This window comes from Heterocephalus glaber, unplaced genomic scaffold, assembly GCF_053883595.1.
Source record: "Heterocephalus glaber isolate CG9 unplaced genomic scaffold, H.glaber_assembly_v1.0 deba00001550, whole genome shotgun sequence".
Lineage (NCBI taxonomy): Eukaryota > Metazoa > Chordata > Mammalia > Rodentia > Bathyergidae > Heterocephalus > Heterocephalus glaber.
The window spans coordinates 4,317,527-4,342,413 of NW_028258343.1; the positions used below are offsets into that span (position 1 = coordinate 4,317,527).

Here is a 24,887-nt window from a genome sequence, read left to right on the forward strand (position 1 = left end):
TGCTTGTCTTCTGATTTGCATGCTAGAGTGGAAGAGGGACTTGGCTTAGTTACACAGTAGAACATTACAGGTATTGATGATGCTGTGGCAGAAGAGAGGGTGGCTGCTATAACATTATCTTATATATACCACTCTATAGCATTATCTGTGATTATCTTAGCATATAGCCCTACTGTATAATGTGATGACACTGTCACTGAATTTGAATCTACCCTAAGAGAGTAGAAATCAGCTTAACACTGGAAAGTAAAGGTCAAAATTTTGGTAAGGAGAAACAGACCCACTTTAACAGAGCCCTTAGAAATTATATAATTCCAGCTCTGGGTTTACAGACATCAAAACTAGAATTCAGAGAGGCCAAATCATTTGTGCCATGTTACCCTATAAAAGGAAGAGAGGGACCAGAAGGTCCTCCAGGATCTTCCTTCCTCTGAGCTAGACCTTCTCCCCAGCGCATCACACAGGTGGAATTTCAGCCATGCTCCCAATGGGGCCCAGGACTTGCATGGAGAATAAGGGCAGGTGAGTTTAAAACATTTTTTGTCTTTTGCAGTATAAAATCCAAACTAGGCAACTCATTGCTGATTCCCAATGATCAAAAAATAGTGGCTTTTAACTTTTTGACATGAACATTTTTATGCCAGATACGCAGTCTTGTAAACTTTTAGGAAAACAACGAAGTCAGCAAAAATTGGCTGCATTTCTTTCTAAGTGTAATCTGATAGAAATAATGGTTGTATCTTTGAGGACTACAGCAAAACAAACTAGGTGAAAATCAATAAGATTTCTTTTAGGGAAATTGTATTGAATGATTCTCTAATGTTCTTTAAGAGAAATAAACAAACAAATGGAAATGAGAAACTCAGCACCTAGCTTTCTTCAGATTGTTTTTAATCCTAAGAATCTAGTTCTGTATGAGAGACTGCTGACTCTTCCCCAGTTAACATTCCTTGAGATCAGAACCCAATTTGATTCTGTGATCCAGAAACCACCATAAGGCAGGTTGGACCTTTCAAAACACCTGGAGAGACGACATGTAGTTAAATATGTGATTTCAATCCCTTTACTGGGGACTGATTTAGTCTTGGGACCTCAAGGGAGATCTGCAAAGGAGGAGGGGCTTTTCTAGAAAAGTCTGTCTTACTATTAAAAATATGGAAGGCAATACTCTTATTCTTTGCTGGATGTTATGTGTTTGGTCCTGAAGTTGCTACAGCTATCTTACAACCATGAAATAAAGCATCACTCACAACTGGTAATGAGAATAATAGAGAGGAAGAAAATGTGTGCATTTATGACCCTGTAGAACAGCTGAATTAACCAACTGCCTATATTTTAATGACAGAATCTCTTTCATACTGTTTAAGCCACTTAAAGCCAGCTTGCTACATAGAGACAAAAGCATCCCAATCTCCACAATGTCTTGACTACAAAGGACATGTTTTTCCATGTTTTAAAGTGCTCCGATAAGACTTACTTAAAATACATGATCAATGCTATGACTTGTTTAATATGTTATCAGTGATCTGGGGAAGAAAACATCTCATCTGATGGAATCAAACAGAAGCAGCGAAGCAGTTAAACTATAAACCAGGAGTTACTAAACTGTAACCCACAGGCCAAATCTCACTTGCATAACCAGTGAAATGAGAATGGTCTTCATATTTATAAGTAGTTGAAAAAGCATAAAAATATTTTTTCTGATACACAAAAGTGATCTGATTCCAAATTTCAGTGTCTAGAAATGATGTCTTTTTGGAATACAGCCAAAGGTCAGAGTTGGTGCGACAGGAAGAATATGACCTTCAAACTCTAAAATATTTGCTGTCTTGTCCTTCGCAGAAAACATTTGTTGGCCCTTGTGATAAACCAGTGGATTACAGCCCTGATTCCCTGAGAGAATCACTTGGGAAACTTTTAGAAATACTCCTACCAGCACCTGCCCAGACCGTTAACTAGAAATCAAGCCAGTGATTTTAACGTGCAACCAAGGTTGAAAGCCATTACTCCAGGTAATGAGTGGGACCCAAAACAGAGGCAAGTTTCAGTGTGGACAGGTGTAAGGTAATAATTCGGGAGAGAACTAGATCTGTAGATGTAGCTTTTCGCCTTCATTTCTTACGTGACCGCCCATTTCCTGAGACCATTTCCTAAGCTAATGCGCAGCTGCAGGCAACTTAACTCACAAAGCGAGATTTTCGAGCAGGACATGAGGAACAACCATGTCAACAGTACATGCTTGTTTAAATGCTGACACAAGTGGCAAACACAGAGAGTACTGGTTATTAGTATTCCAGGAAAGATAGCAGAGTTGTTAACTGCTAAGAAGTATTAGGGAAGAAAAAAATCTTACCTGGGAAAAAATTAGAAATGGGAAGGAAAATAATAAAATTGGGGGGCAGTGGCAGCAGGCGGCGGGCACAGGGGACTCAGGCGGCTGGTGGAGACATGGACTGCGGTGAGCAAGGTTTACTGAGGACAGACCCAGTACCTGAGGAAGGAGAAGATGCTGCAGCCATGCTCAGTGCTACAGAGACCCTCTCGGAAGAGGAGCAGGATGAGCTGAGAAGAGAGCTGGCAAAGGTGGAAGAAATCCAAACTCTGTCTCAAGTGTTAACAGCAAAAGAGAAGCATCAAGCAGAGATCAAGCAGAAACTTGGCATTGGTTCACTACAGGAGCTAAAGCAAAACATTGCCAAAGGGTGGCAGGATGTGACAGCCATGTCCACATACAGAAGACCTCTGAAACCTTATCTCAGGCTGGACAGAAGGCTTCAGCAGCCTTTGCATCTGTTGGCTCTGTTATCACCAAAAAGCTGGAAGACGTAAAAAACTCCCCAACTTTCAAGTCATTTGAAGAAAAGGTTGAAAACTTAAAGTCTAAAGTAAGGGGAACCACGCCTGCTGGCGATGATTTTGGAGAAGTCTTGAATTCAACTGCAAATGCTGATGCCACCGCCACGGAGCCACCTCCAGAACAGACACAGGAGAGCCTGCGAGATTGCTACCTTTGTCCCACTACCCACTGCCAGATGCTGCAAGCAAGATCCAAGCACATCTTGTCAACATTCATTGCTATGGATTTCTACCAGATGTGCTTTTATTTAGCTTTACATATTTCTTTGACCAAATAGTTTGTGAGTTAAACAAAATGAAAATATCTTCGCTTCTACTCACAGGAAACACACTGAACGTGCATTCAGGCCCTTTATTTAGGGAAATACTATTATACAGACACAGGTGGTACCTGGAGATACTTGCTAGAATGATCTGAGAAGCTGCAGGTGATCACATTGCTTTCCTACTTTACAAAATTGCTTTGCATCTGAGATGCTACTTGGATTTTTGTCTTCTAGATGATTTTTTTTTCCTTCTTTGACTCTGTATATTTGATTCCTAACTCAAATTATTCTTTTAAATTTTCTGAGTCCTGGTTATTAAAAGTTTCTGTGCCATTTTATTTAGATTTAAGGGAAGAACTTCACAGCTACAAAAAATTTGTTTTTGAATAAACACTGTTTTCATATAAGGTACATATTTTGGGTGTGTGAAGATGCCAGACTAAAGTAAACAGCTTTAAATCCAATTTGTTATAGTTGCGTGACAGTATATACAGTAATTCCAACTACTGGGTGACTTGGGAGTGGGCTCTCCCCATATCTTTGTTAACTGCCACTTGTGACTATAACCATTTCAGCATATTTGTTATTATGCCACTTATATCAACTTTTGACAATATTAAAATTTTAATTTCAGAGTAAATGGACAGTTGACCAAATAACAGAGTCTAGCATATCAGGTTGAAATATAAGAATGCTCATCAATGTTCAGTTCAAACACCTGAAGTGTTGTAGCTCTTGATAGCTGTAAACATGGTAAGATCAATCACATTAGAGGAAGCATTCCTGTCTCCATTTAATCCATTTAGCACCTTTTAAAATAAGCACACAGTTATGACCGATATAATTTGAACGTTTTTATACTAAAGCATTGGTGATAACTCCTGAGGGTGTAATTTATTAATAAAAATGAATTCATTTAGCTCAGTGGTTCCACCGCCTGCCTCGCAAGCGCAAGGTCCCAAATTCAGTCCCCAGTACCAAAAAAAAAAAAGAATTCCTCATTCTCTACTTGTTTGCAATGTGAGAAATGATACTGTAGACATTGCTCCTACTTTGAAAACTAGGTGTCCAGGCTGGTGAATCAAACCCTGTACATAGAGGCCAAGGTACCCTAGTAACTTAATAACTACTGACTTACACCACCACTTCCTTATGCTGTATGTTTATGGCCTACAATGTTACCTGTTATCAAATTGGGATTGTTTTCTTGTTTATGCCAAATGTTAACTGCCAAGCTTGGAGTGACCTAAAGCAATTTTTAAAAGCATGACTAGATTTACTTGAAGATAAATTCTGAAAACCAAATTTGAAAAGCCACAATGTTGATTGTTATAAAATGACGTGCTGCCATTCTTGATAGCTAGAGCTTTTGTTAGCACTTTGGATCCAAATGAAACTATGCTCTATTACATGTGGAAAGCTTAATAAATTCTGCATATCAGTAAAAAAATAATAAAATTGGTTAATAGAATGTGGCCATTTGTACTAAAATCCATACCAGACCCAGAAAATATCTTTGAGTCATCATTTTTGGAAAAGGAATCTGCACATAAAGAGCTTGGGAGGGGTCCTAAAAATAATAAAAAGCTGACCAAACTAGAATCTCAGCAACTCTGCTTAGATCCAATGGAAGTCACAGGGCAAAGCACTGCCCTGTTAGAAAGATGGGTGGACACAGAGAATGACAACATACCTGAGCAGCTGAAACATCCACAAGTTGAAACATCCAGGAACCAGTGCTGAGGTAGAAAAACCTGAATTATAATGGACAAATTGCTGGAGGCTCTGAGTGGACAAGTCTCAGAGTTAAATTTTTTTCTACCGAAAGACCCACAGTTTTGTAACTTTATCTCCAGGAGCACTGCCAAGTTCTCATATTGACGACAGAGCAAAATCTCTTTGCACTTCTGGCAGTGAAGCAAACATTTTGAAATGCAGCAGAACACTCTATCCTTCTTAATAAGGCCTGCCCCTCATTAAGGCCTAACCACCAAAGGTTTATCAGAGCCTGATTACCCAAGGGAAGGGAATTCCCAACTTCAGCTCTCTATCCGTGGTTGAAGGACACACTCAATGCCACCCCCTCTAGCCATCCCAACCCACCTGAGAGCAGAAGAAATCTGAGAAGCACTTGTGAAGTTCTCAGTCCTGCAGCAAAGGATCCAGAAAAGCCTGAGACCCAATCACAGAACTAAATCCCTCTCCCCCCAGGCCTGGTACCACCACGTTGCTACAGCTCCAGGTACCAGAGCTCCTTTCACCCAGGGCATCTGATCCACCTTTCAACAAAACAGTAAAGATATACTAGGTGGCAAAATCCCACAGCTAGAAGAGCAAGCCTCAGAGCTGGCAAAGATGTTGAAATTACCAGGCCAGAAATGTAAAACAACTATGATAAGATTCTAAGGGTCCTAGTGGAAAAGTAAATAGCAGGTAAGAACAGAAAGTAACATCAGCAGAGAGATGAACAGCTGAAGACAGAATTAAAACTAATAAGTCCTGCAGATTCAAAACACTAACACAAATGGAGAATGGTTTTAATGGGCTCATTAACAGACTAGATACAGCTGAAGAGAGCACTTGAGTTTGAGGCTATGTCAAAAGAAACTTTGAAAACTGAAAACCAAAGAGAAAAGGAAACTGAAAAAAAGGAATAGAATATCCAAGAACTGTGGGATAACAAATGGTGTAACATATGCATAAAAAGGAGGAAGGAACACCAGAAGTATTTGAAGTAATAACTACATATTTCCCCCAAATTATAGACACCAAACCGAAGATGCTGGAAGTTCAGAGAACATCAAGCAAGATAAATGTGCCCAAACTATATCGTACTCAAATGTGGAAAATCTAAGCCAAAGTAATCAGTATTAGGAGAAGCCAAAGTAAAAGAATACCCTATTTAGGAGCAAAGATAAGAATTACATCCAAATTTTCATGCAAGCAAGCAGGGTACAGCAAAGTATCTAGTGTTGAAAGAATTCTGTAACCTGCATAATTATTCTTTTAAAAATGAAGGAGAAATGAAGACATTCTCAGATAAAAATTAAGGCAGGGCCAGGGATTCAGCTCAGTGGTCCTGCCACCTGCCTCGCAAGCACAAGGTCCCGAGTTCGATCCCCTGTACCAAAAAAAAAAGTCCCAGAAAGAAGTAACATGATAAAGATCAGAAACTCAGATCTAACCCTAATCTCTAACCTCAGGGAGAAGATTAGAGCAGAAATAAATAAGAGCAAATAAAAACATTTCTCTTATTTTTCTTATTAATCTAATAGGTACCATCTGTTGAAAATAACAATAGCAACAATGTATATGATTATGTATCCTTCTGTGTAGGTAAAATGAAGGACAGCAATATACACAGGACAGAAGAAAGGAACCCAAAGTGTGTTATTTTATGACACTTGCACTACCAATGAAATGGTATAGTGTTATCTTCAATACAACTTGGGTTAGTTGTAAATATATAATGCAAACTCTATGACAACTCCTAAAACTAAAAAAAAATAATAAGTTTAATTGATTCAACTGCATGTGTAGCTCTGTGGTAGAGCACTTGCTCAAGGACCTGGGTTCAATTCCCAACAGCAGAAAAATATTTGATATGCCAACAAATGAGAGAAAATAAAATATAGGAGATGCCCATTTAAAACTATGAAGGTAAGAAATTGAATCAATAATTAATAACCTTCCAAAATGGGAGGCAACAGACCCAGATGGCTTCAGTAGGGAATTCTGTCAAACGTTTAAAGAAGCTATGGCAAGAGTTCTCTGTAATCTATTCCAGAATATGGAAGCTGAGGGAGTACTTCCTAATTCATTCTGTGATCCCAGCACTATCCTGGTACCAAAACCAAGAAAGGCATTATAAAAAACCAAAGCAACAGACCAATATCTCTCATGAACACGATGCAAAATTCTCAACAAAATATTAGCAAATCAAATCATTCTAATAATGAATAAAAATAATTATTATATATTATACACCACAGCCAAGAGAGATTTAATCCTAAGTATGCAAAACTGGTTTAACATTTAAAACTCGATTAATTAAATCCATCACATGAACAGGTTAAAGAAAAAAATTACATGGTCATATCAATAAATGCACAAAAGCATGTGCCAGAAGGTAATACCCCTCCATAATAAAAATTATCAGCAAACTAGAAATAGAGAAGGTGCCCAACTTGATAAATAACATCTACAAAAAGCCAACGACTGACATCATACCTAATTAGTGAGAAACCAGAAGGTTTCCTTCTAAGATTCAGTACAAGACAAGGATGCTCCTTCTCACCACTTCTTTTTACATCACAGTGGGAGTCCTACATACTGCAGTAAGACAAAAAGGAGACACAGTATACACAGATTAGAAGTGAGAAAATAAAACTGGTTTGCAGATGATATGAGTATCTATGTAGACATTCCAAAAGAGTTGACAACTATTAAGATGTAAGTTTAATATTCAAAATTCAACCATTTTTCTATATGCCAGCAATGATCAAATGGAATTTGAAATTAAAATACAATACTATTCATATTAGCACTCTCTAAAGTAAACACTTTGATGTAAATCTGAAAAATATATACACGATCTATATGAAGACAATGATAAAATTCTTTTTTGGGGTGGGTACCAGGGATCAAACTTGGGTCCTTGCGCTTTCTAGCCAGGCGGCGGAACCACTAAGTTAAATTCTTGGCCCAATAAAATTCTTATGAAAGATATCAAAGATCTAAATAAGCAAAGAGATATTTAAGTTTCATAAATAGGAAAATTCAATATTGTCTGGATGTCAATTCTTCCTAACTTACCTATAAGTGTCACACGATCCCAATCAAAATTTCTGCAAGTTATTTTGTGGCTATCAACAAACTGATTGTAAACTTTATGTAGAGAGGCAAATCACCCAGAATAGCCCATACTATGTTGAAAAGAACTAAGTCAGAGCACTAACTTTGGAACAGAATACAAATTCCAGAAATAAACCCACCCCGAAATAGTGAGTTGATAGGAGACAAAGAAGCAAAGGCAGTACAATGGAGAAGGGTCTTTTAAACAAATGGTGCTACAACTACTAGATTTCCAGATTTAAAAAAGAAACCTAGATACAGACCTTCATCCTCTACTAAAATTAATTCAAAATGGATATATAGACCTATATGTAAAATGCAAAACTATAAAACCCCTAGAAGATAAAAGAAAACCTAGATAACCTTAGGTATAGCAATGACTTATTAGATATAACACCAAAACCACAATCTATGAAAGGCATAATGAATAAGTTGGAGTTTATTAAAATTAAAACTTTTTTGCTTTGAGAAAGAGACTGCCGAAATAAGAAGACAAACTTGGGAGGAAATATTTACAAGAGATATCTGATGATGGACTATTATCCAAAATATACAAAGGACTCTTAAAACTCTACAATCAAAAGAAGAATAATTCAATTTTTTTTGTATTAAATTCTTTTACTGGTACATTGTAGGTACACAACACAATTGCATTTCTCATTGGGAATTGTACCTTCACATAATGCATCTTGGTTCTTATTTTTTCCCCATTAGAATAATTCAATTTTTAAAATGGGCAAAATCCTAAGACATCTCACCCAAAAATACCTATGGATAGCAAATAAGCATATGCAGGTTGCTCCAAATCCTATCTGATGAGGGAAGTGCATACTAAAACAAGAAGATGCTTCTGTGTGCTTACAATAGTGAAACTCAAAATACTAACAACACCAAATGCTGACAAGATACTCTCGTTGTTGATAGGAATACAAAATGGTGCCACCATTTGGAAGACAGTTTGGCAGTCTTACAAAAGTAAACACATTTTCATCCAGCAATCGCACTCCTTATATTTATCTAAATGAGTTGAAAACTTATGTCTATACAATAACCCACACACACACACACATATTTATAGCAGTTTTGTTTACAATTACCAAAACTCAGAAGCAATCAAGATGTCCTTCAGCAAGTGATTCGATAAACTTTGATACATTCGGATAAGGAAAGAGCATTCAGCAGGTAGAATAAATATTATTCAACACCTAAATATTATTCAGCACCTATCAAGCCAAGAAAAGATACACAGAAACCTTCAATACACAGCACAAAATGAAAGAAGCAATCATTAAAATCATACTGTATGATTCCAACTATATGACATTCTAGAAAAGACAAAACTATGGACAGAATAAAAACATCAGTAACTGCCAAAGGAAGGATGAAGAGACACAACATAGAGTATTTTTAGGGCAGTGAAACTATTTTGTATGATACAACAATGGTGACCACACGTCATTAATAGGTCTATCCAAACCCATAAAATGCACACCACCAAGAGTGACTCCTGATGTGAACTGTAGACTATGGGTAACAGTGATGAGTCAGTGTAGGTTCATCACCCATAACAGATGGGCCACTGCAGTGCAAGATGCCCATGGCCGGTGCTGCGTGTGTGGAGGCAGGCATCTTCTACTCCATTTTGCTGTGAATCGTAAAATATAATTAGTATACATTATAATTTTAGTATGGAGCAAGGAACCCACCAAGGCAAAAGTGCCTGGGCCCACAACAGTCAGAAAGTAACCCTGGAGCATGGCTATTCCCATGCAATGCAAGCAAACTTTAGGCAAGGACATGAGAGAAATCGGATTTTCCCCCCAAAGGAAATAAGAATTTCTCCTGTTTCCTTAAAAATAAGACCTACACAGTCTTTCCTAGGCTTGCTTCATAGTTCTAGTCACACCTTTGCTCCTTCCCTTGCTCCCAATTTGTTAACGTCACTACAACAAAAAGTTATCAAGTGATCTTTTTAAAAAGCTTTCTTTAAGGGCTGGGGATTTGGCTCAGTGGTTCCGCCACCTGCCTCACAAGTGCAAGGTCCCAAGTTTGATCCCCGGGACCAAAAAAAAAAAAGATTTTATATTCACACGTGTTGATTACGTTTATCATGGGGAGTGGGTGTGTGTACGGAACACATCTTCATTCTCCTTTTGTCCCTGCCCCTCCCATCCCTCCCTGCTCCTTCCAATTCTTGGTCCCCTGCCCATTTACAAAAGTTCTATTTCCATTTTTTCTTTTGATTCTTTTTTTCCATTCCCTTTTCTTCCCTCCTTGCCCTCTCCCTTCATCTTTTGTGCCCCTTCCCATCTGAAAAAGATCTTCCTACATCATATTATCTATCATTTATTTTGCTCTTCATTTATATTTTAGGCTTCTCATATAAGAGAAACCATGCAATATTTAAGCTTGTGTGGTCTTGATAAGTTTTCTTCTAGAGGCAGAATGTATAAGAACATGACACACTTGTGTCCAGTGGTCAGGGGACCTGGTATGTTCCGATTTTAACTTTTAATGAAATGGCCCAGGGTTTTTATTTTTAAAAGCCTACACTGGTAACTACCATTTATCAGCACATAACATGCGGGGTTTGAGGGCAAAAGATAATGAGGCATTGCCTCTTAGAATCCTTAAAATCACAGGTGATTTATATTTGTACAAATACACCTAACTTCCATTTGTACAAATAAAACAGATTAGGTAAGGCTGAATCATGAGCCCAAGGCCACACAACCAGGAAGTGACAGAGCTCATATGAAAAGCCAGATTCTTGAACATGAATTTAAGACAGGAAGGAGTTTCCTTCTTCTAACCTAATGGAAGGTACGCTGACCACTGGAAGGACTCATGCTGCACAGTTTGTGACTGCAGGAAAACTGAAATCATAGCAGGACCAGAATATGATGTCAAAGTCTTTTTCACTGATATTAGAAATACTGTATCACTTACACTTTGACAAGTAGAGTGAATTATGTAATAGCCACATCCAGAGGCATTTCTTTAAATGTCCTATTTGTCAAGGGACGTTCTAAAGGAACCTCAACTGTGAAAGCAACATGAGTAGATTCCATCAAGATCTCATGCCTGGATAAGCTAATGTCAGCCCACCAGGTGATAGTTACTTTGTAAAATAAATTATGAACCTGGGCAGGGAGGAACCCATCTTCCCGAATATTACATAAATGAATAGTACAACCAAGCCAAAATAATTTTTATAAATTATTTAAATATGAATTTATATACCTATAAATAATCAGCATGGAATACAAATTATTCAAAAATAATATCATATCCACCATGTTAATAAGTAATAATCTTCCTTAACTGTAAGTACAAACCAGGTATCCAGAGAGTTAACCTTATAAGTACTACAAGGCAGAGTACTTGGAGACCCTTATCAGGTGCAAGGGACAGGGACAGTCATCTAATTTAGAATTCTTCAAAGCATGATCCATGAACTGGTACTGGCTCACAAACTCCTTACCAGTATGAGATCAGATAATTAGAACAACTGAAAGTGTTTAGAGACATTTATAGAAACTTAATCTTTTTTAAAAACCCATGCGTGCCAAGGATTTAGCTCAGTGGCACCGTGCCTGCCTCACAAGCACAAGGTCCTGAGTTCAATCCCCGGTACAAAAAAAAACCCCATAGATGTGATCAATGGGCTCATTTTGCTGATACTGTTCTAGACCAGTTAAATTATTGTAGAACTTGTGAGTTAAGAAGCATATAGCATGAGCTGCAAATAGTTTTGTGCAAATAGAACCACATACTCGTTTATGATGAATTAGAAATTTAAAAAATTAATAGATGATCTTTCATCAAAACTAACTTGAGGGCCAGGGATTTAGCTCAGTGGTTCTGCCGCCTGCCTCGCAAGCAGAAGGTCCAGAGTTCAATCTCCTGTACCAAAAACAAAACAAAACACAACAACAAAAAAAACTAACTTGAGAAGCACTGATCTAGAAGATGAAATGTCCTAGGCATTACAGCTACCCTTTTTCTCCATCTTAGAGTCAATTTTTAATCGCCAGCTACCTCTTTCATGCCATATCTCATTCTGTCATGCAAACCCAAATAGACTCAGGTGTACAGCCACCTAAGGAGCCAGAATGCAGGACCCATACGCTGGCTGAGAACCCACTGGAACACAGTATGTTCACGACTGGAGCTCATCTTCCAGGAAGTGAGGACAGTGCGCCTCCAGAGCACCTCTGTTCTCAAAAGGTCACTGAGGAGTCAAGCCCAGTTCCTGCCAATTCTTTTTTCTACATGGTTATCCTTGTTTTTTGAGGTCTCTTTAATGTATGCTTTTTTCTAAGTTAACAGCACAGGTGGAAATATATATGATGAATAAATGCATAGTCCTACAAAAACCATTGTCAAGAAATACGGGAATACAAGACAATTCTTTAATTTGTCCCAATTAAGGAAAGTGTGATTATTCTTCAGCAACAGTGGAAGCTGCACAGGGAGGAGGTTAAGAGAACCCTTAACCCCTTGACTGCCTGCATTTTTAGGAAATATCTTTAATCAAGTGATCTACTAGAAATATTTCCTTTTAAGCACATAAGGATTTAGTTTCTTATAAATTGTTTTGAGAATGTGCACTATCCTCTTGTGATATATTCAGTCATCTACTTTTACTCTAAAGCATGAACCCTTTAAAATCAGTATAGCTGTCTTGGGTCAGGGATTTAGCTCAGTGGTGCCACTGCCTGCTCTCACAAGCACAAGCTCCTGAGTTTGATCCCCAGTACCAAAATAAAATAAAATCAGTATGGACGTTCTCTTTTTACATAAACACCTACCACAGTCTCAGAAATTATATCAAGCCTCACTCTGATTAAAATTGATGTTTTAATTTTCAAGAGCATTTTTAGCTCTAGATTCTAGGTTTCTCATCATCCACCCTACAATTTCATCACTGTCCCTTCATTTCTGTGGCACCTAAGAAAGGGGATTTGTTCACAGATGCTCCTGAAAACACTCAAGCACTTTCTGTGTATCTGATACAGTCTATGACCAGCATTCATTCAACATTTACCAAGCAATCATGCATCTACCAGGCACTGAGCAATGTGCTTAGTGTAAAACGGGCTTCTGTAAATTGTTTTGGGTCTAAACATTAGATGAGTATTATAATTCTTATCAAAATTAAAGGAGAAACCAACCAAACGAAAGGATTATACTTCTTGTTGGGATGCCAAGTTGCTACCTATTTTACAGTTATCATGTTCGAGACAATGGAAAGCATAGAAGACCAAACATGTAATTATGGTGCGGGTCCAAGAATGACCTCAGAGGAACCGATGGCAGTGAGACACATGAATGCCAGGACCAACTCTTACTCATTGCTAAAACCCACCAACACCTACCGCTGCCTTATCCAGAGTAAACAGTCTTCAAGTTATTGTTCCTAGAAAACATACCGATCAGCCCAAACTTAGCATCAGAAAAATAGTCATTTTATTTATCCTTTTTTATCCTCACAAATTCTGTTCACACTGCAGCAATAGGTGGCACCTGCCCCTTGATCTCTGGGACCTCAGCTAACAAGACTCAAGGATGCATATATTACAGCCCTGTCATCGGAACAGCATGTTGGATGGGAAATAACACTGCAACCACCTTCAGGAAATAAATTATTATTTTTTAAGCAACAACCAACAAGACAGTATTTAATTTGGTATGTAAATAATTAACAATCAAATGGAAGCAGTCTCTAAAATAAGATAATTCATGACAAATACCATTAATTCAAGCTCTACTTACTGGAAATATTTTTCAACATGAGTAACCTAATAGAGATAAAATAAGGATGTAAATTAACCAAGTACTAAGTAAGATTATTTTTAAGAACTAAAATTATTTTTAAGAACTGTAGAACTAATTCACTGGATGCAAAAACGGGTTAACTACAAATCTCTTTAAAATTCTTTCATACCTTCTTTCATGGCCTTATTAGAAGCAATGTATTTGCATTCACTAACGAAATTCATGGCAATGAAGTATTTTTGAAGTATATTTTATGGGAAATAAATCCTTTATAGAATAATCAATAAGGGATTTAGTATTATAAACAGTGCTTGGGCCGGGGATTTAGCTCAGTGGCACCGCACCTGCTTCGGAAGCACAAGGTCCTGGGTTTGATCCCCGGTACCGCAAAAAAAAAGAGAAAACAGTGCTTTTCCCAAGTACTCTGAGTTCTTGGAGAACACAGGCTGGTCACACTTTTGCACATCCCCCAGGTGAGTCAAGGTCTGAAACTTGCTTTGGCCAATGAAACAGGGATAGAAGCAACTTAGAGAATTTACTGCAAGAAGCATTTCTACTTGATCCTCATTAGTCACAGAGTCTCCATGTGCAAATTTGCCTACTTGCTAAAATATACTTGTAATTCCACGATCAATACCCACAGCACTTGCCAGTCACTCACGGAAGTACAGAGCAGCAAAATACTTGAGGGGCCCTGCACACGCTTCCGCGGAGACAGAAGAGGCGGGGCCTGGTTCTTTCTGCTCTCATACTCTAACTGAAAGGATGTCCGTCCACGGTCTCTTTAGTGGTGTGTGTTTCACATTCTTGTCCTTTTAGGTTGGTGATCTGATTGTTTAAAATGACCCCTAGGCATGGTGCTGCAATGCTGTCCAGTGTTTCTAAGTGTAAGAAGTCTGTTAAGAACCTCACAGAGAAAATAAACGTTAGAGAAGCTTCACTCAGGCTTGGGTTATAATGTTGGTTGTGAGTTCAATATTGACGAAGGAACAATATATATAAATAGGCATTTTACACAGAAAGACACACAAAACCAGGTTACATATAAATTGGTAGCTAGAGGCTCATAAAAACCCAATTCTGTAGTTCCTCTACCAGCAACAGTTCTGGACTCATGACTTCAGTGTTTGAAGCGACTTTATGGAATGTCCCATGGACTCAGAGAATCAGCTGTAATTCTGGCTGATCGACTCCTTGAGCCAACGTTCCCTGGCTGGGCTGATCTTGGAGGCCCTGTTGATATAAGGGTCTACACAGCACCATGGCATGGCAAGAGGCTGTCCTGGAGGGGCCCCCAGACCCAGTGAAGACTGTGAGGACCTTAAGGATAGAGAACAGGGAAGATTTTTTGCAGGAGCTGTTGCTGAAAGCCAGTGAGACCCGAGGGGGACCCACAGCACACCTTAGTCGTTCAGGACCAACACAGCCACTAGATATCTGCTCCTAAAACAGTGCTCCATAATCGCACATAGGGATTATTTGAAAACAAACAAGAGACATTTGGGTATTTAGGTAACACCCACACACATGTGTGCACACACACACTTACGGTCCACTTTGTGGACTTTGCAATGTGGAAAAACAGAACTTATCTCAAAATATTTTATAAACCTTATCTAAAAGTATCTGAGTCATAGTGTCACATAAAGATTAAGTATGAGCTAACAGATCAATTTAATCATAATGCATCAACCAGAAACCTGACTTGATTATTGTGAAATATGCGTGTAAAACTTGAGCTTTCTGAAATTAAATTTGTTCTAACAAAATCTCATTAATTTGAAATACAACCTTTTCTTTCCTTCTGTTCTTTTATATGACTAATTACTACCCTTAAATATAGAAAATTCAGCCTCATCACCTGCTGTTCTCTTCACTGATTGTATATGCCACATCTATAACAAGAATGTTTCTAAAATTAGCCAGTTTTTCTGCAAATGAAATGCTCTCTTAAAAAAAACTATTGATAACTATGAAAGATATTCTGCAGATAAAGGAAAAACAAATGTTTTAACCAACAATGTAAATTCCTTCGTCTCTTTAAAAAAAACACCTGCCATAAAGTATAATTATATTCTCAACTTTGCAAAGTCACCTAAGCAATGAATCACATCTGTTACACAGTTAAAATAAGCAGGCTATTTTAAAAAATAAGTAGAGGGCCTGGGATTTAGCTCAGTGGTTCCACCACCTTCTTTGCGAGTGCAAGCGATCCCCGGTACCAAAAAAAAAAAAGTAGAAATTCTTTATTGAGGCTTCACTAAATGATTCAAGCTTAACTCTGCATAATAATGGATTTGATGTAACCACCAGAAAGTGTCCTGTGTTCTCAGGACATTGCATAGTTGTTCAGGCAGGGAAGGGCAAGGGAAAGAGAGGACATCAATTGCTTTTGAAGTGCTCAGCCCATATGGTGGGATATTTTCCAGCAATAAGAAGAAAAAAAGTACTAGTAATGCTACCACATGAATGAATCTTCAAAACACTATGGGTGCATCTTTTGCTAGGCAGTTACACAAAAGATTACATGATTCCACTTATATGAAATGTCCAGGTTAGCCAAAGCTATAGAGAAAGAAACTAGATTAGTGGATGCCAAGGGTTGGCAGAACCAATGCGGAAGAGGTATACGTGTATTAGATAGAAGTGATGGTTGTATGACATAGTGATTATACTTTTAAAAACACTGAGTTGTAGACTTTTTTTTTGGTACTGGGAATCGAACTCAGGACCTCTTGCTTGCCAGGCAGGCACTGTGCTGCTGAGCTACATCCCCGACCGTGAATTGTAGATTTTTAAACAATAAATTTTATGTAATACGAATTGTACCTCAAAAAAATTAAAGCAATAGGTGCACACACAGGATGATTATAATAATATTAATAATAATAGTATTATTATTATAACAAAGGGAGACAATAAACAGTGTTGGTGAGAACATAAAGAAATAGAACACACATACTCTGCTGCTGGTGAGAACGTCAAATGGTGAGAAAACAATATAAAAAGTTAAATATAGAGTTACTAGCAATTCCACTCCTGAGTACTTACCCAAGAGAGATGAAAATATATCCACAAAGAAACCTGTACACGTATGTTTATAGTAGCATTATTTTATAATAGCCAAAAGTTGGGGGAAATCCGAATGTCCACTAAGGGATGAATACACAAAGTATTTATACAGTGACATATTATTTAGCCATAAAAGGATTAAAGTGCTGACATATGCGATCACATGGGTCCACCGTGGAAATATTTTAAGTGAAGGAAGCTAGTCACAAAGAATCCCAAGCTGTCATGCCTCCATTTACATGGAATATCCGGAATGTAGCAGTCAAACCTATAGGGACGGACCGCAGGTGCTTACCTTACAGGGGTTGCCTAGTTTGGGATCCGGAAGATGGGGGGCAGGGTAATGGGATGGGTCGTTTTCAAGCGAGAGGGGCTGTAATGCAAACGACCTAACTTTGTGAGGGTTGGGGTTCTGTGACTATACTAAACCACTGAATAGCATAATGTAGTTCAGGCCGGCCTTGAACTCACTACGCAGTCCAGCCCAGGCTGGCCTCAAATTCGCAGTGATCCTTCTGCGTCAGCCTCCCAAGTGATGGGATTACAGGTGTACTTCAACAGGCCCGGCACTTGAAGGAGGCGAATTGTATGGTATGTGAATTATCAATAAATCTGTTAGAAGAAAATAAGACATCTAACCAGAATTTCTAAAAAACACTACAGTCTGTCCTTCCCCATCCCCTAGTCCCGGTGGGACGACTCGGGGAGTCCGGGGCCATAGCTGCGAGAGGTCAAGGAAGCAGGACAGTTGAAGGTTCTCCCAGAGTCGCTGAGACCACACCCACCTTGTCTCGCGAGGGGCCCCGAAGGCTGTTTGAGACTCGAGGTGCCTGTACGTGTGAGTGGGGCCGCTCGCCCCTGGCTGGATCCCGGACGGCACCCACGCGAGGAGCGCCCGGACCAGGCAGGGGGCGCAGTCAGGGAGCCACGATGGGGCTCGGGCGCCTCCTCCGCCTTCCTGGGGCGCAGGCGACCTGCAGGGCGCTCGCAGGCGGGGTGCCCAGGAAAGGCGCCCCGACCGGTTTCCCCGGTCCACCCACGGGGCGTACCTCGGCCTGCCTGTTCCTCGCAGACCAAGGGTGGGCGCAGAGGGACCCCAAAGGTAGCCGCGTGCAGCGGGTCCGCGGTCCCCCTCGGAGGCTCGGCCGCCCTGCGGGGCCGACCCAGGCCCAGACCCCAGCGGCCGCCGCGGCCCCTTGCGACACAGCCCCGGGCGCGTCCCGCACTGCGGGCTGAGCGTGTGTCCGCGGGGCGGGGACTCGGCGACCTCGGCTGCCAGGAGCGGCGGTCCTGGTGCGCGCCGGGCTGGGCGCAGCTGGCCGGCGGTGTCCCAGAGCTTCGGCGCCGCCCATGGCCGCAATGCTGGAGCCCGAGCCCGTGGTAGCCGAGGGCACGGCGGCGCAGGCGGTGGAGACGCCGGACTGGGAGGCCCCGGAGGACGCGGGCGCGCAGGTAGGCGCCTCTCGCGGTGGTGGGGGCTGGCCGGGGCCCTGGGAGGGCTGCTTTGAAGCGAAGCCAGAGGGTTAAGTAAAAAGTCCTAGCCCCTAACTCCGATCGTGCGCGAAAGGGATTATTCGGGGGGGGGGGGTGAGCTGCACCCCCGGTGAGTGGGCAGCACCTCCGTTTCTGGTCTCTGCAGGGCGAGCCCGAGATGGCACCCCCGAGTTAGGGGTATCACGGATGCTTGTTTCTTTTAAGCCCAAACGGAGTCCCAAAGCGTATGGGGCAGGGTTGTTGCTGTCCCTGATTCCCAGGACGGGAACCTCGGCCGGGGGGGGGGGGGGGACCTCAGGGGGGATCCTGGGCAGCAGCCCCTAGCTAGGCCCGCCCCAGGTAGGCCAGAAATGAGGTGCCCATGTGGGTGCATCTCACCCCCTGCTGTCTTAGAATTGCTTCTGGAAGTTTTCTGCGTTCCACTGTAGCCCGGAAGTTATGAGATACGACACTACGGCCCCGCCAAGTGGGTCAGCACTTGTGTGGAGTCCATGGACTGGGATTCAGCCGTCCAGACTGGCTTTACAAAACTGAACAGCTACATTCAAGGCAAAAACGAGAAAGGTAAAACTGCAGTTTTCCTCGTAATTATGTGTAAATACTGTGGCTGAGACTCCGGGTTTATTACTGCATTTTAGCTTATTAAAGAAAGACCTTTTATAGTAGGAAAATAACAGGTTATCAAAGATCTAATGTTTTCAGACAAGGGCTCTCTTTGAGACCCTTAGCGCTTCCCCTGGTTCTGCCAGGTGGACGCCAGGAGAAGTCCTTTCCCATGGCTAATTCTTCAGGATAATCTGGTGACTGGTAGGGTTGGGAAGATATGCAAGATTAGGAATCTCACTCAAGTCACCACTTTTGGGTCAGGCCAAAATGTATATTGTTTAGCAGGTCTCATGGTAAATTGTAAAGGAAAAAACGTTACGGCTAATTTCCCCTTTGATCTCCAAGAATAAAGAATTTATTAACCAAAAATATTAATAGGATAGGAAGTGTTTAATATGGGCCCTGAATAATTGAGTCATTTGAGCCCTATATTTTTAAAGATGAAAATTAACTTAAAGGTAAATTTTGCATGACTACTATAAAGTAAATCAAGAAACTCAGATCAAAAAAGGTTAAGATTTTAAAACCAGCTGTGTATATATTTTAAATTTGCTTTCATTTTTATGGTACAGGGATGAAGATAAAGATGACGGCCCCAGTGTTGAGCTACGTGGAGCCTGGCCCCGGTCCTTTCAGTGAGTCTACCATTACCATTTCCTTGTACATCCCCTCTGAGCAGCAATCTGATCCGCCCAGGCCCTCAGAGTCAGATGTCTTCATTGAAGATAGAGCCAAAATGACTGTGTTTGCACGGTAAGTGGCAGATAATTTACAGCCCTGCTGACTGCTGTCTTTCTTCACTTGCGTTCCCTCCCCGTTTAGCTCCTGTGCAATTTCACCAGGCTGTTCACCCTTCCATAACAACAGGTCAAAAGCGTTTATTTCATGGTGTTTCTCAACTGGCTTGGTTTGAAATGTTCCTAAGGTCTGTTTCAAGATATCAATCCTTTTAATGAGAAGTGTGTTGCATATCCTCTACATATAAAACCCAGTACAGATTATATACCCTGAAACATAAGGCTGCTCTGACCTGTAATCTAGATAGACGTACACAAAAATATCTTAAAAATAGACTGGGGATTTAGCTCAGTGGTATTGCTGCCTGCTGTGCAAGCACAAGGACCCAAGTTTGATCCCTAGTACCAAAAAAAAAAAATAGTCTTAGTCTGTTGGTCAGATAAAGTCACCTGCTTGCTATATCAACATACTATAGACTGGGTAGCTTATAAAAATGAGAAATTTATTTTATTTATTTATTTTTTGGTACCGGTGATTGAACTCAGGACTTTGCGATTGCGCGGCAGGTGCCGGAACCACTGAGCTAAATCCCCAGCCCAAGAAATTTATTTTTAATATTTCTGGAAGCTGGGAAGTACCAGTTCAAGGCACTAGCAGTGTTAGTGACTGATGAGGGACTATGCTGATTCATAGATGGTACCTTCTTGCTGTGTCCTTACATGGTAGAAGAAGCAATGAGCTCTTTTAGAAGGGCACTAATTCAGTTCATGAGGGCTCCACCCTCATAATCTATTCACCCCCAAAGCCCCATCCACCTGATACAATCACATTTGTGATGAGGATTTCAGCATGAGAGAGACATTCACTCCAGAGTATTTTGTCCCATAATTTTCTCAAATATCAAATGCATTTGTCCCACCTTGGCAGCCTTTCACATCTTAACCCATTTCAGCATCGACTCAAAAGTCTACACTCCAGCGTCTCATCTAAATAGCATCTAAATCACATCCTGGTGAGACTCAAGGTATGATTCATCCTGAGGCAAATTCTCTTCAGTGAATGTGTGAAGTCAACATGTTCTGTGCTTTCAAAATAACAGCAGCAGGGCTGGACATTCCCATTCTAAAGGGAGAGATGGGCAAGAGGAAATGGATAGCAAGTCCCACTAAGACCCCAGTCTTTTTCTTTTCAAGGTTTTTATAGATCTCTGATTCTAGTAGTAGTAGTAGTAGTAGTAGTGGTGGTGCAGCATGTTTGCAGTGTATGTTTATACTCCTTGTGTGGAATTGATACATGACACATCTCAATTCCTTTTCTCATCCATTTCCCACCCTTCCCCCCATCTCTCGATCCCCTTCCCATCTGAGAAAGATCTGTCTCCCTACTTCCTATTATCATTTTGCTCTTTGTTTATAATTTGGGTTTCTCTATATAAGAGAAACTATGTGATACTTAAGCTTATGTGTCTGATTTATTTCACTTAGCATTATGGTCTGGAGGTGCATCCATTTTCTTCCAAATGACTCGTTTGTCTTTCTTTATGGCAGAGTAGTACTCCATTGTGTGTAAACACAGCATTTTCTTTATCCACTCATCTGTTAATGGACCCCAATCTTAAGACTTGTTACTAATCACTCTGTGGTGACCCTGCCCTGGCTGTGATGGTGGACGGCCTTTGATAACCTCTGAAATGCCTTCGAGCTCATTCCTGGACAGTAGAGTCCTGGCTTTGATCTGGATGGCAGTACCAAGCTTATTCCTTCTCAGTGTTGCTTGGCCACACCTTTCTGCTCTCCTGAACAATATTTTCACTTCATTTAATACGGCTAGGCTAAGAATTTTCCCACTGTTCAACTTCTGCTTTCCTTCTAGTTAAAAATTTTGTTTTTAAATTGTTTCTCTGTCTTGTACATTACTATAAGCAGCCAGAACACATCTTCAGCATTTTGCTTAGAGATTTGTTCAGCCAAATACCCTGTTTCTCATCACTCACAAGGTCTACTGTCCATGTAACAGTAGGACATGAACACATTTTAGCCAAGTTCTCTGCCAGTCCTCAACCTCTGAGCTTCCTGTGCCAGTCTCAGGAAAGCAGCTGTCTGGGCAGGCAGCCTCCCCAGCAGGGACTTTATGGTCCTCATTAGCACACTCATCCAAACAACTGATTCCCATACCAGGCCTCTTTACCTCAGAATGTGCCTTGTAATTCTGTCCCCTTCTGTCCATCCTGTGACTTCCTCAGACCCTCACACGCACCACAGTTGAGTAAGTCATTTCTGTCTGCCCTGCTCTCAGCGCAATGGCCGCCACTCCCAGAAGACACCGGGCTGGTGAATTCTTTCTTAACTGCTTCATTTCAGAACTCTTCCCCCCCAGAACTGTGGTCTTTCTTATAACACCACCCTCCCCAATCTCCTGCTCCATTTGAAATCCTCTGTGGGTGTCCTGTTGGTGTCAGGGGGAAGCCCAGGTTGTCCAGAGGGCCCACAGTCCCTTTGTAGTATCCCCCGCCCTGCGTAGCAGCCCTCTGGCTGAGATTTGCAACCGCTCCTGTGACCTTCCCATCCTTCATGGAAGCAGCCGTGTTCTTCATATCTCTTACCTTGGACCCCCATGCAAGTTGGACAGCTTTTCCTTGTCAGCTGTCCTCATTTGTCAAATATATATGATCACAGTACTTACCTGTCTCATGGGCTACAGTAAAAATCTAATTTATGTAAAACACTTGGGACATGCACATCTTACACTCAGATTCTCCAGCCAGCCATTCTGTCCTTGATGTCCTTCCTTCTATTATTATGATTATGCTGAGTTATAATGTCCTATTCACGGACTATAACTCCCTTGGGAATATGACATCTGTCACATGTCAAGCGAGGCAGATGTGTGCGGGTGGGGAGGAATAATCTATGTACAGAACAAGTGGTGGATAGATCATTGCAGAACAACATGTTTTCAGAGAACAGAAGATGACTTCTAATTAGAGAGTTCAAGATTTCTTGTCAAGGAAAAAGCGGGATCTGTGTTGGCTCTTCATAAGGAAATTAATAAATCTGGGAAGCAAAATGTTCCTTAACATATGGCTCAGAATTATATTAAGTCTCCGTGATGAAGACGATAGAAGAGTCTGATCAACTCACCGGCCGTGGTCTGTTTTATACACATGAGCACACAGAGACAGCTAGATTTACTCTGTGGATCTAAGGGAGCTATGTGCCAAGAATGATTCTAGCTGTAGCAACATTGCTGAATAAAACAGACATGTACCTTTGAGAGTTTACATCTTACATGAAGCATGGTAAGATTGATTTCTTGCATTGCCACATTTCTGAGGAAGCTTTACCAAAGAAGGCATGTTAGGAATACATTTGTCTTTCAGTGTTTCTTATTCCTACTCGTCAAAATCAAATTTATCAGGCTTGCGTGCCAGCAGCTCAGCCAGGCCAGTGTGGTGTTAGGATTTGATCTCAGAATACTTTGGTTTACATACTTTAACGTCTATACTTAAATTTTTGTTCTCTTTCCTGCCTTTCTTTGAAATCTTTTCTTCCCCATCCTTACAGCGGCCTCCTAACAAGCTGCTGCCCTCCAATCTTGGTTCCTTCTCTCTGCCTGTGTTCTTACCCACATCTGATCAGATGATCTGCCTTCTGCTCAGCATGCCTCGGAATATTCTGCAAGGGCTTTGGCCGGGATACCAGGGATTTCCTTCTGGCTTCCACTCACCTCTGCGGCCTCAGTCTAGACTTCTGATCCTTTTCTTATCCCTCCCCTTTCTTTGTTCAGCAAAACCATCCTGCTTTGCAGCCCAGCTCAGATGGACACCCCGTGCCCCACATCCCTTCATATCCTTGGTGCTCCCACCACGCTTTGGTCTCACTTCCATTACGGTTCTTCTCAGGATGTATAGAGAGAGCAGTTAAAATGTTGGTCTCTTTTGTTAACCCATAAATGAGGTCTAAACTGTGTCATATTCATCTGCGACCCGGTACCTATTCTTTGCCCAAGGAGAGAAAGAAAGGGTGAATGTTTAACAGAAAATAAAGAGGTCTGAGCAGGGTGCATGGAGTGCACCTGTAATCCCAGCTACAGGTTTTAGTGCAGTCTCAACCAGCAGCATTTGGATACTTGCTAAAAACACACTGTTAGGTCCTACCCAAAACCTCCTGAATCTGCATTTTCACAAGGTATAGCAAGTTTCAGAAGCACAGGGTTTGAGCACATGAGATTGTGTAAGTTGCAGGTTTGCCTGTCAACAGCTGGGACTTGGGTGTCCCCCTGAGCTTCCTCAGTGGGTCTGAGGCCACATGAAATGGAACCACAGGGAGGGAAGGGCAGCACAGCAACTTGGAAGCCGCATGTCCTCCAGCATTCAGGGTGCAGCTCCTGTTGTCCTTCTCAGACTGATAGTCACGTCATTATGGTGGCACACACTGTAATCCCAGCACGTGAGGCCAGCCTGGGCTATGTCGTGAGTTCAAGGTCAGCCTGAACTACATAGCAAGACCTGACTGAAACACAAAAGCAAAACAAAGTCATTTATGTTTATTTACCTTCTCCTTTGTAGGTGTTTCGAGGGATTCTGTAGCGCCCAAAAGAATCAAGAACAGCTTTTGACATTAGCAAGTATTTTGAGGGAAGAAGGAAAAGTCTTCGATGAAAAAGTTTTCTACACTGCAGGCTACAACAGTCCTTTCAGATTGCTTGACAAAAATAATGAAGTGTGGTTGATTCAGAAAAACAAACCCTTCAAAGCAAATGAATGAGACAGTGAATGGAAGTTCACTGCTGTATCCTGAGTGGAATTATGAGACCTTAGGCCTGAGAGGTGAAATTCAGTTGAACACAAAAATAAATGATCTTTTGCAGCTGCTACTATTACATTTTTTTGTTGAGTCTTCATCTTCATCTGCCCATGGTCCCCCTATACCAGAAAATGGTTACCTCCAAGTATAGATTTTTTTCCAGTACTGGGGATTGAACCCAGGGTCTTCATACTGAGCCATATTCCAGCCCTTATTATTATTTATTCTTAGCCAGGGTCTCACTAAGTTGTCGATTGCCCAGACTGGGCTGAAACTTGGAATTCTCCTGCCTTAGTTTCCCAGAGTGCTGGGATTACTGGCCACAGCATCATGCCTGGCTAAAAGTGCTGGTATTCTGGAACAGAGAATAAGTCTATGAAGTTAGGGACTCTCTGTTTTGCTTGAAACTCAAGGT

General features: G+C 41.0%; 2 protein-coding genes and 1 pseudogene across 2 annotated transcripts in view; 2 read left to right on the forward strand and 1 right to left on the reverse strand.

The window, feature by feature from the left end:
- LOC147824213 (uncharacterized) overlaps positions 1–18,181 on the reverse strand; it is a 55,906-nt gene extending 37,725 nt beyond the window's left edge. The window contains exon 1 of the mRNA XM_087190029.1: positions 4,816–18,181. Within this exon, the coding sequence (XP_087046155.1) occupies positions 17,747–18,181 (435 nt within the window). The 3' untranslated portion in view covers positions 4,816–17,746. The remainder of the gene's footprint in view (positions 1–4,815) is intronic.
- On the forward strand, positions 2,371–4,822 carry LOC110349492 (tumor protein D52 pseudogene; annotated as a pseudogene).
- Hebp2 (heme binding protein 2) lies at positions 18,146–24,548 on the forward strand. Its single transcript, XM_004846074.4, has 4 exons — positions 18,146–18,281; positions 18,752–18,887; positions 19,502–19,682; positions 24,235–24,548. Exons 1-4 carry the CDS (start codon positions 18,180–18,182, stop codon positions 24,431–24,433), a joined length of 618 nt encoding a protein of 205 aa, XP_004846131.1. The 5' UTR covers positions 18,146–18,179; the 3' UTR covers positions 24,434–24,548.
- The last annotated feature ends 339 nt before the right edge of the window (positions 24,549–24,887 follow it).

What these genes read in the sequence shown, in the direction of transcription:
- Hebp2 (XM_004846074.4), top strand. Translation starts at nt 18,180, where the DNA reads ATGGCCGCAATGCTGGAGCCCGAGCCCGTGGTAGCCGAGGGCACGGCG. An exon ending in CGGAGGACGCGGGCGCGCAG is followed by an intron (nt 18,282 to 18,751) that starts GTAGGCGCCTCT and finishes GTTCCACTGTAG; the next exon opens with CCCGGAAGTTATGAGATACG. An exon ending in TCAAGGCAAAAACGAGAAAG is followed by an intron (nt 18,888 to 19,501) that starts GTAAAACTGCAG and finishes TTTATGGTACAG; the next exon opens with GGATGAAGATAAAGATGACG.